This window comes from Spinacia oleracea, chromosome 6 (genome assembly GCF_020520425.1).
Source record: "Spinacia oleracea cultivar Varoflay chromosome 6, BTI_SOV_V1, whole genome shotgun sequence".
Lineage (NCBI taxonomy): Eukaryota > Viridiplantae > Streptophyta > Magnoliopsida > Caryophyllales > Amaranthaceae > Spinacia > Spinacia oleracea.
The window spans coordinates 120,705,872-120,721,100 of NC_079492.1; the positions used below are offsets into that span (position 1 = coordinate 120,705,872).

A 15,229-nucleotide genomic window follows, 5' to 3' on the forward strand; every position below is an offset into this window, starting at 1 on the left:
AAAAAACACCCAAAACAATGAGAGATAGAAACTAGAAATGGAAAATACAAGTAAAAATAGAAAACTTTGTGTTGATAAATTAATTTAATTTGGATTTATGGAAAATTGAAAAGGAGTATTTCCACTTGAAGAATTGACCCAAAAATTACAAAAGAAGCCAAATGGTTGTTCTTCAAAGTTGTTGACCAAACGTAGAAGCTGCCAAAACATAATGTGGGGCGCACGTTACTATGGTGAAAAGGGTGCCTCCACAACGAGACACCCCCATTAATAATAAAGACCACTACTTACAATAATTTATTATTGATATTAATATTATTCTAATACTCCATTTGTCTCAAAATTATAGTTTGTTTGACTAAAAATACGAATTTTAAGAAAAGTGGAATTAAGTGGGTGGGAAAATGAAATACTGTAATTATTAATTATTACTCCCTTTGTCCCGGAATATTCGAAACGGTTTGACTTTTTGCACTGTTCACATAATTTACTTTAATGGTATTTTATTTATAGTATATAAAAATAAATGTTACTCCCTTTTTCTCTTTTTGTTTTTTACGTTTGGTATTTTGCACGCGTTTTAACGACTAATTAATGTGCATTGAGATTCTTCTTAGTTTTTATGTAAACGAGGAAAATTACGTTTATTTATAATGTTTTCACTCTTATCAAAATTCTGATATTGGGAAAATGAGAAAAAATTAATGTCATAATGGAAAAGTGTGAGAGATTAAATGATCCAATTGATTTAATTGGTTAAAATAATAATTGGACACAAATTTTGATAGAATATTAAATTATTTATGTGATAATATAAAAAGAAATGTAAAGAACATTTTGAAACACCCTAAAAGGAAAACGTAAAAAACAAAAAGAGACGGAGGGAGTAGCATATATTATATTGTTGGTTTCATCTTAATATTATATTTTTAAAATAATATTTTATAAGTTTTTAATATGTAATTAAAGATATTGATAGTCAAAGTTGTGCATTAACAAACGTATCAAATCAAACCATTGCGAATATATCGGAACGGAAGGAGTACTTCGTATAAAAAATGAGGAGAGAGAATTTGAGAAAAAGGGGGTGGCACATGATTAGCCACCTCTCAAATAAGGACAACGTACACGTCCATAATTTGTGAGCACTACCAAATAGCTTTTGTAATCATTTATTGGATTTTTATTTCACTCTGTGCTTTTGCCATCGTTTTATGTTTTTTTTTAAATACGGAAAGAAATTCAGGTTAAGCCCTTCGAAAAAATCGACTTAAAACATAATTGCGAATAATAAGAGAAAGAGTGGTTAATACACTCAAATCATAATCGACATAAAATTTCATGAACTTTTTTTGCCGCCTTAAAGTCCACAACTTAATTAGTTTTTTTTAGTAGCAACTAGTTTAGGACCCGTGTAACGCACGACTATTACTAATTTTTTTTATTATTTTAATAGTAACTAAAAGACTTGTGATATTAGGAAAACATGAAAGTAAAAAGGATATATGAAAAAGTATAAATTCAAAGTTGTGTAAAAAAAATATTCAACTGAACTAAATTTGCATATTACGATACAAAGTTAAAAATTATAGTAGTTTACTTTATATTTAGAACAATCTAACAACGTTAACCAAACCCGAATGGCTCAAGACTAATTTTTGAAAAGACCAGATCGAGCATAACCAAGATAGTCAAATACAACATATTTTGAATTGAGTAAAATCTTGATAAATAAACTTATATGTTAGTCTACTTACCATGTATTATTATTTTAATTAACATTCTCACTTACCAGTTACCATGTATTATATTATTAATAGTAGACTAACATTAGAATTTCATTTATCAATATTTTTTATATTTCTTATCAGATTAAAAATTTATAATAATACATAAATAAAATTGTATCATAAAGGAAAAAATAATATTGATTTAGCTTTTCTCCAATAATATATTATGCAGTACACATCTATGGTAATTAAAATATATTTTTATCTTAGTTTCCTAAAAAAACGTAATGTAATTTATTTATTTTAAAGTAAAAAAATAAAAAAATATTTTGGCGGGAAAAAATCGTACCAGGAAATGACACGTGTCATTCCTGGTGTCTCTTTTAGTATATAGTAATAGATAGATTGTCGTAACAAATTCAACATATTAATGAATTATTAAAATCGTGAGAGTCGTGGTGTATAAGTATATTGTTATAAAACTCGGGGTATCTCATGAAAAATAAGTTCTAATCAAATATATTAGATCTAATTGAATCAGGGGAAATAAGACGAATCAAATAAAGCCTCACACAAATATGAAAAGTAAATAAAAAACTTATATAACTTCGTATAAATAGATCTATAAAATTCTTCCAACTTCTAGTTTGTTGTTATAAATAAAATACCATGGAGTATAAAAGTGGGAGAAGTATTGTGATAACTAGGAAAGGAAGGTGATTTTGCTCAAGAAATTATTTGATTTGGTAGATTCCATAGACTTTTATCAAGTTTGAGTGAAAAACTATGCAAACCAATATAGGCAAAAGATAACGAGAGAGAAGAGATCAAGCTTCAATATTTGGATACGAGGTTGGGGTAAGGAAAGGAAACGAAAGGAAGGGATCTCCCTCCTTATTTAATACGGAGTAAACACTATCCATTTAAATTGGAGAAATTTGGAGGAAAAATGGAACTCATCTCCCCCTTCCTCTCTGGAAATTATTTGGTGTACTTGAATACACCGTGCATCCAATGGTATTTTTATGCCCATTTATGACCCCTAACACATTTTCTCCTCATACGTAGGGAGAAAATATGAGAGAATGCATCGTACACCCGAGTGTATGTAATAAGTTCCCCCTCCCCCTCTTCATCTCTCCCCCCTTCTCTCTCTCTTTTTTCCTATATTGCTTATTTAAACATACTGTATGTGATTTTCATATACTTTTTCCAAATTCAAAAAAACAAAAGTTGGATTTAAAAAATATATATTTTTCGTGTTTGTTTAATTTGATCTAGTTCGAGTTTTTTTTTTTTGATAAGCCCGAGCTTGTATTTAAATGAGCTTCTCATGAGGTAAATTGTACAATGAAAAATTTAAATGAGTCAAGCTCGATTAAGCTCACCTCGAGTTAAGATATTTCTTCTCAAGTCCAGCTCGAATAACCAAATACTCGCGTATGTCACTATAGACACCTCATATGTTAGGATTATTTTATATTGCCTCTGTTCCACAATACATGTAACATTCTTTTCGCACGTTCCAAAACGCTTCTTTGGACATTAATATCTCCAAATGCATATAAGTAAAAATTATAAAAATTGATTTTTGGAATCTTCACATTAATACGAACTTTACAAGATCTTAGTATCTCACTTGACTATGTTTTTCTTACATAATTGTGAAAGAAAGATTGTCAAAGCAAAAGGTCTTGCATGCACAAGGTGTACAATAAATTTATTGTACACCAATATGTCTTTTACTATATTTTCTCTAACTTTTCCCCACTTTTCTCTAATTTTTATATTTATTAAAAAAAAGTTAATAGATAAACATCTTAAAGTGTTAAATGATTAATTTTATACATTATTAGTGATTTTGAAGAAATATTATTTATTAAAATGAAAAATTTTATCAAAAAAAAAAAACTTTTACGTGTATAAGGGTAACTTTAAGCATTTTACGTTGACTTTGACTTCGGTGTACAATATTTATCGTAGACCCCATGTAAATAAGAATATGTGTTGTCAAAGTTGATTGATGAATAGTGCGCAAATGAGAAATGACGCATGTATTGTGAAACAGATGTAGTATTAGGCTCCGTTCTATTCGACTTCTTTTGACTGAACTTATCTAAACTTATTTTATCTAAATTAAAAAACTTATTTTGTCTGAACAAAACTTATTTGTGTGTGAAAAGTATGAAAAAAAATTATTTTTTCTGAACTTGTATTATACTCCCTCCGTCCCTAAATACTCGCACCGCTTTCCTTTTCGGGCCGTCCCTTAATACTTGCACCGCTTCTACAAATGAAAATTTATACCAATATTATATTATTTATCACACTTACTTACTAACCCCACCTACACCCCTATTCCCTACAAAAAAAATCATTTAAAAATGCACACCCTCACTCACTACTCTCCACCTCTTAACATTTCCCACTAATTATATTAAAAAAATACTTCACTATCAACTAACACCCATTAAATTAGTACTCACTCCGTATTTTTTTAAGAGATACACTTGGCCGGACACGGGTATTAAGAAGAATAATTGAATGAAATAAAATAATAAAGCAAGTGGGGTTGGATAGATATTTTAATAATTAAATATGTGGGGACCATGTCATTTTGGTGGGTGGAGGGTAGGGTGAGTTTATGAAAATATTTGTTTAATAGGATGGTGGGTGATAGGGTATATTAGATGTATTATTTAATTAGATGGTGGGGTTGATAAGTTACTAAAAATGGCAAGTGTATCTCTTAAATAAATACGGCCGGAAAAGGCAAGTGTATCCCTTAAAAAAATACGGAGGGAGTATAAGTCAATTCAAATGTCTTAAACTCCGCACCGGTCAAACCGGTGCGAGTATTAAGGGACGGAGGGAGTAAGGACTTATCCGAATTTAACTGAACTTATCTGAACTTATTTTGTCTGAAATAAGTCAAAATAAGTCGAACAGAACAGAGCCTTACAAGTTACAACAATACTTTTCCATTTTAATAACCAAACAAGGTAAAATAGAAAATACTCGTATTTTCATAATTGTACTTATATTCTCTCAAAATAACATGACTATTTCTAAACGGAAGAATTACAGGACCGTGTATAATAAGTGCGAGAAGTGCCAAAAGCTTGATAATCATTAATTTCTCTAACCATTGGTTGGTTTGTTTGGTGTGGTTTGGTTTGGTTTGGTTTTGTTTAATGTGGTTATTTGGTTCTCAAAATTCAAGTTTTTGTCGACATCATACAAGTTAGATATCAGAAAAATAAAATGTTGGATTTTGTCCATAAAAGTAGAGAGACTTATCAAATTTGTACTCATCCAAATGAATAAAATTGGTAGAGAAAAGCAAGTAAAGGTTACGTAATGGGGTAATGAAACTTCCTTTTCCGTGATAAAATTACAAAAGAGAGAGAAAGTTTAAAGACCGACAATTATTACCATCACATTATTCACATACTCCTCTTCATATGTAAGACAAATTCTATACAGTTGCTTGTCCTCTCCTTTGTCCTATTCACCACTTGCCTATTCATTATGATGACAACTCGGGTTAATGGGTTGGATTTGAGTTTAGTCTCGGGTAAATTTCGAATTATGTTTAAAATATCAGAAAAAGTGTAAAATTTTGATAGTGTATTACTATTATATTTACTGCTAAGGTTCTATTTTGTTCGACTTATTTTGATTTATTTCAAACAAAATAATTTCAGATAAGTTTAGTTCTGTTCAAATAAGATCAGATAATAAGTTCAGCAAAAATAAAATTTTTTCCAGATAATTTCACACAAATAAGTTATTTCAGACAAAATATTTTTTTTTAGATAATATAAGTTCAGATAAGTTCAGATAATATAAGTTCAGTCAAAATAAATCCAATAGAACGGAGTTTTAAGTACTCTGTGTGATAATGGGTCAAATTGGGTTGTTTAGGATCGTCCAAGTTCAGTTGAGGCGGGGTTTGAGTTTTCCTCAATAACTTCAAGTCAGAGTCGAGTCAGGTTATCGGTCAGATTAGGGATTATGCGCCCTACTTAAAAGTGTGCAATGAACTCCACTCCCTTCATCTTTAAAGGTCCATGGTAGAGGCTTCTGCGCTTTAAGCTTCTACCGTGGACGAAGCTTAAAACGCAGAAGCCTCTACCATGGACCAAGCTCAAAACGAAGAAGTCTAATTTCTTTAAATTATTGTTTTTTATTTTTGGGTTTTTATTAAATGTATGAACCAAATTCATTAAATTCTAAAAACACATTAACTAAATTTATTAGCAAGTTTGATGGAGAGATTAAGAGTGAGGTGGGGTAAAATGGGGGAAAGAAAAAGATAATATAATCAAGGGTATTTTAGTAACTATATAGGGTGAGTGAGTAATAATAGGGCGGGGTTTAGCGCTCCACTTAAAAAATTGTCTTATTTTTCCTTTTATTTCACACGGTCCTCTAGTTTTCTCTATTTATCTTTCAAAAGGTTTTACACGCACAAGGTGTACAATAAATTTATTGTATATCAAGATAACTTTTACCTAGTTTTTTGTAACTTTTAATTATGTTTGATTAACCTTTATACTCTATATAAACAAAATTGATAGATAACATTTTAAAGGGTTATATGATTAATTTTAAATATTATTAGTAATTTTGAATAAATAATTTTTATTAAAATGAAAAAAAATTATCACTAAAAATACTTCGTAGATAACCTTTTTCTTATATAAGGATAACTTTTAAGTATATTTTGAATTAACTTTTACTCCGGTGTACAATATTTATTAAACACCACTTGTAAATAAGAATTTATGTTTATTTTTTACCCCCACATGTTGATAACAAGTTTAACATTCCACTTTTAAGGTTCGGAGATGAGACAATCTTTTAAGGATGTTGAAAAATTTTAGTTTACTTTTTCTATGTAGATTAACTAGTTATTAATTCGGGTGATATACACTCTGTATATATAGTCATATTATATAATGCGACTATATGAGATCACAATTTTTAGTTGGTTTATTATAGTTCATGGCATAATGAAGTATGATTGGTTAGCCAGTTTAGTTACGCGGGTCTGCGCTTGAGCCACTTTCAAATATTATTCAACTTATGTGGTTCGATTATGTAACCTCTAAGTCACAAGGTAAGTCCTCAACGAACTTGTGTTGATTGAGAATACTCTTTACATGAAGTATGGATTGTTACAGGTTTTTTTTTTTTAAAGGTAAGATGAAGTGTATTACCAGATTAAAACTCCGAACGAGTTAGCAGGCTAGACACTTTGAGAGTGAGAGGATGGTAAAGAGAACCCTCCTTTAAAGTGCCCCTAGTGGGGATTGTACCTCCAACCTTTTGGTTGGAAAAATGAATCATTTCCACTAGGCCAATATATTGCTTGGTATGGATCGTTATTGATGAAACAAAATACACAACAAAATTGAATTAATACGTAGTAATTCCTTTGTGTCTAAAGTAATAGGCCGGTTGCGTGTTTGAGTTTTGATTGACACATATTTACATAAGAAACATTTTGATTTGAAGCCGTGAACGCATTTTCATAATAAGAAAATTAAACATGTGACGAAAGATATTTTTTTTTTGTCCTTAGGTTTTATAAATTGTTAGATGTTTTAACTCATTGAAAAATATTTTTAAATCGTATAAATCTTTTTTCTTCTCTAACTTAATGATGTACAACATGAATTATAGTATTTGGTCCCTAATAAGTACGGAGTACCTACTAGCGGTCATTGTTTTTTAAAGGTCGTAACTCGTAAAAGCTGATATCATAGCTAATTGAAAATTGTACATAAAAAAACTTTTGGAGTAGGCGACACTCATGACGGAGAGAGAGAAAGTCGGTATAAATACTACACACAAGAGATATCATATATGGCTCTCTTGAAATGTTGTTATCTCAACCACTCATAGAAAATTGCAACCCTAATTGTTACGTAGTGATTATATAAATAAGATGATTTCCATATTGAAGTTGGTAGCAGGAGAATTCATTAGTACACTTTTGTCTTAATTCTGATTACGCAAAACAAGCTTTTCAAGAGGATCTTAAGAATATTCCAAGTAGCTCCAATTATCATTTTGTGTTTTATATTTTGTATTGTCTAAGCTGTTTTGGCTTTAATGAGTAGCTTTTTCGGGGTGCAATGAGTCATAGGACGCAATATACAATATGTGGTTTTGAATTTATGTATTTTTTGATTACTTGTAAATGAGTATCAGAGTATGTAGCTATTGATTTTCTTTTGTGTTTTGTTCTTATACAAAAAAAAAAATCGGATTTTTCATGAGATACCCCCGAGGTTTAAGTTTATTCACCAAATACCCTCGTTGTTTCAGTAATTCACTAAATACCCCCGAAGTTTCTTTTTCTCGCATGAAATGCCCTTAATGACCCTTAATGACATACGACGTTAAGTCTCCGTTAGTGTGTTTTTACTATTCTACCCCTACTTCAACTTCTACACCCAACCTTTCTTTTTCCTTTTTCCTATGTTCTTCCCTCAAAAAACACCAACTCTCTCACTTCCCCACTCTCTCCGCCGCCCTTCCTCAACCACCATCCTCTTTCTCCTTCCTCCGCCACCTCTCCTCTTCTTCTCCGCTTATGATGCATTTCAAACTTTTCTGCCTAGTCGTGCGCCCACACACCAGATTCATGCGCTAGCACAAAAACACGGAGCAACGACTCACCGATTTATTTTGCGCAAAGGGGGCTGTGTTCTGTTCGGAGGAGCAACAAGAATATATGGAATATAGCAGCAGCAGCAGCCCGAGGTGGGGAGATTAGAGAGCAATTAGAAAACAGATTTTGTAGCTTAGAATTGGAATTTTAGTTTTTCGGAGTTTGATTTTTTCCTTCTTCGTTTTTCTTATTTTCGTTTGGCAGCCCATTTTTTATGTTCGAAGATAGCAGCAACAATAGCGTAATTAGAGGATCAGCAACAACAACATTTAGGTAGATTAGAGCAATTAGAAGTTCGAATTTTTGTTTAGATTTGCGTTTTCTATGATTAGAATTCATAAATTTCAGATTCTCTTCTCCATTTTTCTGGTTTTTGTTCTTCATTTTCATATTTTAGTTCTTCGATTTCCAAATTCAATTTAATTTATGGTAAACCATTTTGGTGAATTACCCAATTAATTTCAAGGTAAGTTTTAATTACTAGCTTGTTTTTGCAATTTTTGTTGGGTATTGAATTGGGTTTGTGTTTTTTTTTGGTTTAAAAGTTGGATTTTTATTTGGGTAACGGTTGAATTTTATTTTCATGGTGGATTTTTATTGTTTAGTTTGTGGAATTGAATGATTCGATAGTAACTGATTATGATCAAGGTTTTAATTTGATGTCTCCGTGTTCAAATATTTTGGGTTTGTTAAGTTTTTGTCGTAGTTGATTGGATTGAATAAGTTGTGATGAATAAACAGTTTGCTCATCGAATGTGTTGTTGTATGTTGTCAAGTTAAATTGTGTGAAATATTGTATACCATAGGACATATGGTGAAAATATCAGAAACCACAAGGGTATCTGGTGAAATAAAGTTTTTGAAATAAAGTTTCTAACGGCCACTTAACAGCAGGGTTAAGTCATGCGAGAAAAAGAAACCTCAGGGGTATTTGGTGAATTACGGAAACAACGAGGGTATTTGGTGAATAAACTTAAAACTTGGGGGTATTTCGTGAAAAAATCTGAAAAAAAAATTGAGCTTTGAGTGAAATTCAGCCAATGGGTTTATGAGTTATGATTTTCCCTGTAGACTGTAGTCCACTAGTGCATATGGAGCTAATTGTGCATAGAGTGGGTCATTTAAAACACTACATATTTGTGGTCCATAAATTAAGTGGGCTTTTCTAGAAAACCTAATTTGACCCAGCCCACTATAGACTATAAAGATAATAGCAAGTTTTTATGGACTCGGGTCCTAGGCCCATTGTGATCTCGTCTATTCGTCACAATTTAATTCAAATCATTTTCCACTTACACGGAGTATAAACTTACTTTTATAGAAATGAGCGGAAATAAGGTGAACATAACGGAGTGCTTGTAATAATTATTATCAGTAGCTTCTCTGCTTCTGACTTATAAGGTAGTTTTTGTATCTCAAAATTTTGTCAAATGCGGTGCAAAACTGTTAGACACCCCATGTTTTTCATATGTAAGTTGTCCCACATTGGAGAAAGAGGAGAGAAAATACCACTTATAAGCTTGTGGAGTCACTCCCACTATTGCCAATTGGTTTTAGTGTGCAACCTCCATTGGACTTATAAGTGGACTGAACTCTCCTAACTCAAAACCTCTCCAATATTAGACTAAAGATAATTCACAACCAACAACAACAGTTTCAAAATCTAGAAAAAGAAATGTGAAAATGAAGAAAAAACATGAAAATTATTTGATTTGGTTGATTGAAGCTTGAATCTCCTCAAGAGTTTTCCCCTTAGTTTCAGGTACTAATTTTGCCACAAAGAGGACATTAAGGGCACCAATAGCTGCATAGAAGTAAAAGGTGCCTGAAACCAAAGACATTCCAGTTAATTTTATTTTTAATTAGTAGTCCAAAATTAATGTTAAACCTAGCCTAAAATGAAAGGTTTAGTACCTGCAGCACTGTAGTTGAATAAGAAATTAAAAGTGTAGGAAACTGCCCATGCACAAAACCAGTGTACCAAATTCACCAGACCTCCTGCTGCCCCCTTCACATTTATTGGAAATATCTGCAAGCAGTAACATAAACGTTGCTATTTAGTCCTTAATCATTCAAATTAATCACACTATTTCGTGCTTATTTCTTGCAGAAAGTCGCCTTTTTGTTCAATTTCTTAAGCAAGACATCAAACCAAAGGATGAAGTTCTAAAATGGTGTCATACCTCTGACATCATAACCCATGGAATCGCTCCAACTCCAATAGAAAATGAACCGATATACATCTGATAGAATTGCAGTTTGTTAAAAATGAAGGGCTAAACAGTAGCAACATGACATATCATATAATATGATAGAATATTGGTTTAGATTAGATGAATTACCAGTGCTCCTCCTAGGACTAGATATGGAGCTTCTTTCTCCAAAAATCCGAGGTTCTGTATTACAATGTCACCTCTTAGATCTAATAACAAACCATAATACAGACATACAGTAATGTACTATAACAGAAAACTGTAATATATACTTCGTATGTAATTACCTTAGCAAAGAAAGCTGATCCTGCCATAAAACATCCTAAACACGTTCCTGCAGCCGAAACCTGCAGTTTGAGTTATAATCTGTTTGCTAAATCAGAGGTATTGATTGACCTGTTGTGGGATAAACTTTGCTTACCAGTAATAGAGGTTTACGTCCACTTCTGTCCATTAGCACTGCACCAATTGCTGTTATAGGTATCTGCAAAACAATCATATATGTTGTTTCTTAGTTTCATTGTGCGAGCGTTATTTAAACAAACTAAAGTCGTACAGAAATATAATCTACCTGTATACTTGCATACATTATGATTCCGAATTTGCCTGAAGGGAAACCTGACATTGCGTAATGTAACTAGACTAGTTAATATCAAGTATATCTTGAATAGAATATCGCTAGCTCAAATGAGTTCATATCAACTATATATCTTACCAGCAGCAACAAACATTTCGCTTGCATAGAATCCTATGCCGTTAGCACCACCAAGTTGCTGCAAAAGCATAAGTCCGACTCCAATCTACAAACCAAACAAATTTCACACAAATGATACTATATCATACTTAAACACGGAGTGGCAAAGATTATCTTTCGTGCTAATCAATGAAAAAAGTATTTCCAAAAAAAGAGATCTCACAGTGACTGAACGCAAGTATCTCTGCTGGAAAAGGTCCAGCATCCTGGCTTTAGGCAGGTGTTGCACAGTTTCTATGTAATCCTGTCATGAAAATTATAGAGTTTAATCATTTGTTCAGCTATTATGTGGACTTCATTAAAATTTAAAATCCCATTAAATCAAATTGTTCTTAGAATATGATTGTATCAGACCTGAATTTCAGATGCTTCAGCTGAAATATCAGCATCTTTCCCTCGAAGCATTCTCAATGCATTTTCAAACCTTTTCATCTGCCCTGCTTTTGCCTGCATTTCATTTTATATGAAGTCTAGCATTTCAATAAATGGTAGAGTCAATATGACATGACATTCATATCTTACCAGCCATCTAGGTGACTCAGGTATGTAAACCAGGCCCACCAAAAGAATGATACATGGTATGATCCCTTCAAAGTTCCGATAAAAAGGAAGCAGAAATAAGAAGAAACAATATGTTAATGAAGCTTTTCGATCAATCTGTTTAAAACAACTTTATTGTACAATTTCAGTAAACAGTTTGTTCTAAGGGAGTAATCACCTGTTAGTGCTAACTGCCGCCATGTTACAACTGTTCCTACAAAACAAGCAGTTGCTGCTCCAATCACGATCATAAGCTGCAAAAAACAAGCACTCAGAATCTAATCCATCTTTCTTTTCCCTTTCCATTAAGCAAATCATTTGATGATGGGAACGTGTAATGTACCTGATTAAGCGTACCTAAGCCCCCGCGTAGATTCTTTGGTGCAATTTCAGCTATGTATATGGGTACCTAGTTTAAACCATGACATCAACATTAAGCTGATTCAAAACAAGAGACTGGTACAAAAAGGCAAATTAAAACTTACCACATAAGAGGAAACTCCAATACCATATCCAGTAAGGAACCTTCCAATGTCAAGTGAAACTGCCTCCTTTAGTTTATAATGAGCAGATATTTTATCAGTGAGCATGATTTGTTAGCAAAATTGAGCTCACTGCAGTCTGCATAGTGCAGAAGCGTGCTTACCTGGGAGAAGTAAATTGTAATCCATCCTCCTATGCATGTAACAGTTGACATTGCCAAAGCCTGTATTTTATTAAGACACCAGAAATTATTGCTGTACAAACATAATGTAGTATGAATGTGATATCAGTTGTGGGAAAAAGAATGTTTGTTACCCCTTTGCGACCAATCTGATCAGCAATACGTCCACTAGTGGTTGCTCCAAGCACAGCTCCAATGCTCAAAATTGAACCAAACAGAGAAAACTGAAAGATGCAGTGGAAGAATTATTATTCATGAATGGTACATTGCTTTTCAGTCTTAGCTCAGTAGAAACAAGAGTTCTACCAAAGAGATAAGTGAGAGATATGAGTTCTCACAAATATTGTTGTACATTTCTTATTAATGTAATCAATGATCAAAATACAATTTTGTTATATAATTGAGGTCCATCAAAACTTCCGCGTGCGTCCTCAAATTTCTATCATGGTATCAGAGCCGGAAAAGTGATTACGACAAAATTGAAGATCGGAGACCCAAGACCCAAGACATGAAGGGTTACGAGATTTGAAGAAAGAGGTACGTGCTAAATCTAAATTTTCTTAAAGAAAATATTAGCAGAGTATGTTGGTGACAAAAAAAATATTCACAAAGAGAATTTTGGAGTTTGCTAATGACACGAGCATTAGCAGTGATGGGTGGTGATATGAGCACCACAACAAAAGAAAAATTTGGAGAAACAAATGGCAATGAAGAATATGTAGAAGAAAATATTTTGAAGAAAATTTTAAAGTTTGCTAATGAAAAGAGCATTAGCGGGATGGTTGGTGACATGAGCACCAATAACAAAATAAAATTTGAAGAAAAATTTCAGAAAATGACGGGTGACATGTGCACTAGTGGGATAGTTGGTAACATGGATACCAACGAGAAGATGATCAAGATTAATAAAAGGTATCAAGAAGATGGAGGTTGGTAACACGGGTGCCAACATTATTGGAACTCAAGCGTTCATGACGATTGGTGGTTGGTGACAAGTGCATCAACGAGTTTTTCGAAAGATAAACATTTTGGAGTACAAGATTTTTCAAGATTAAGGGGGAGTGTTAAAATATTAATCTAGAAAAATCTAGATAATATGTTTGTAAAAATCTAGTAGTGAAATGTATTGTGTAGAAAAATCTAGAAATATGATTGTAAATTATAATCTAGAATAATCTTAGGAAATGTCTAGAATTATCCTAAGAAAAATCTAGTTAGAAAAATCTAGATAAATGACAAGTGTAAAAAAATCTAGAAATTAAAATACAACCACTATAAATATGTTGTATGTGCATGAATTGAGAGGTGAGCCAATCAAGAGAGCTCCACAAAAAAAAAGTGAATGAGGAGTAGTAGAAACAAGAGTTCTACCAAAGAGATAAGTGAGAGACATGAGCTCTCACAAATATTGTTGTACATTTCTTATTAATGTAATCAATGATCAAAATACAATTTTGTTATATAATTGAGATCCATCAAAACTTCCGCGTTCGTCCTCAAATTTCTATCAAGCTCATGCAGCAGTTGATCAGTACTGCTGTTTTTTCTTCCTAAAACTCGACAGCATGTTCTAAAGGCGGCGAGTACATGGCTTTTCATAGAGAATTGACAACACTACTTCAATCACCCCAAATTTGTTACACCAAATTCTTTTGGTGATACATCATTAATCATTTTGCAACTAATCTGTCAAAACTTCACCCTTTTTCTTCGGTTCAGTGTCCATTATACACCGGTCTAGGTACACCCAATTAATGGCGGATCTTCTTGATGTTTGGGGACTGGGTGGGCCCGGCCCCCTAGGCGAAAATTTAAATAGTATTTTCAGTTCTGCTCCCTAACATTTTAATATAATTGTATAAATTACAAACTATATTGTTTAATTCTTCTATTGTTCCACTCGTAAAACTGTTCAAGATCCGTCACTACACCCAATAATATGTTATGCTCATGGACATGGAACTCTCTTGTTCTGCTTAGCGCCAAATTTACAAATGAAAAAAAACAAACTAACCTTGGGTGTCCTTAGATCCAGGTACACCCAGATAAACAATGGAAATTATGAATTCTCTGTAAGCAACACAATGAATTCTCTATAAGCAACACAATACATCTTGTTGATGATGGGTATGACATTCCTAAAGTTTGTAAGCATCACTCACCTCTGCCACTGATAAGTTGAGGTCCTTAACAATAGATGTTTGAGTAGGTGCTGTAAATCCAACCTGTATAAATAAAAAAAAAAAAAAAAAGGTTAACTATAAAAACAGATTCAATTAAGGATACTGTAATTGCAAATGGTGAAAGTAAATGTACTAGTACATACACAAGAACCAAACTCATAGGAGCCCATGACAGCAATCATAGTACTAAGGAAAACAACCAATATTGACCCTTTACTGTCATTTTTGCCTTCGGAAGAAGACTTGTTTTCTTGGCCTTGGATCAATGGCTCCTTAGCATTATGCCTTGCTTCTCTCGCACCAATTTCGGCATCATACTCGATACCCATTTTGCTGCTGGTTATCGATTGAAGGCAGCAGGGTGAATGTTGTTACAACTGAGTCCTGCAAAGATTTATATACCATGCAGATGATGCTATATAGTATATAGTATATACTAACAAATTAAGAGTTAACAATT

General features: G+C 32.6%; 1 protein-coding gene across 1 annotated transcript; it reads right to left on the reverse strand.

Annotated features, from left to right (window-relative positions):
• Positions 1–9,748: 9,748 nt before the first annotated feature.
• LOC110803968 (sugar transporter ERD6-like 7) lies at positions 9,749–15,179 on the reverse strand. Its single transcript, XM_022009517.2, has 18 exons — positions 14,913–15,179; positions 14,749–14,811; positions 12,721–12,810; positions 12,569–12,628; positions 12,408–12,473; positions 12,266–12,331; positions 12,101–12,176; positions 11,905–11,969; positions 11,737–11,829; positions 11,546–11,626; positions 11,344–11,428; positions 11,200–11,246; positions 11,050–11,112; positions 10,916–10,975; positions 10,758–10,811; positions 10,599–10,658; positions 10,330–10,444; positions 9,749–10,240 (listed from the first exon to the last, which is right to left on the reverse strand). The coding sequence occupies exons 1-18, from the start codon at positions 15,096–15,098 to the stop codon at positions 10,119–10,121; spliced, it is 1,452 nt and encodes a 483-aa protein (XP_021865209.1). The 5' UTR covers positions 15,099–15,179; the 3' UTR covers positions 9,749–10,118.
• Positions 15,180–15,229: the final 50 nt, after the last annotated feature.

Coding starts and splice junctions, on each gene's coding strand:
- LOC110803968 (XM_022009517.2), bottom strand. CDS start 15,098: ATGGGTATCGAGTATGATGCCGAAATTGGTGCGAGAGAAGCAAGGCAT. Junction 11,113..11,199: donor TAATGTATGCAAGTATACAG/GTAGATTATATT, acceptor ATTGTTTTGCAG/ATACCTATAACAGCAATTGG. Junction 10,241..10,329: donor ATTCAACTACAGTGCTGCAG/GTACTAAACCTT, acceptor CTTTGGTTTCAG/GCACCTTTTACTTCTATGCA.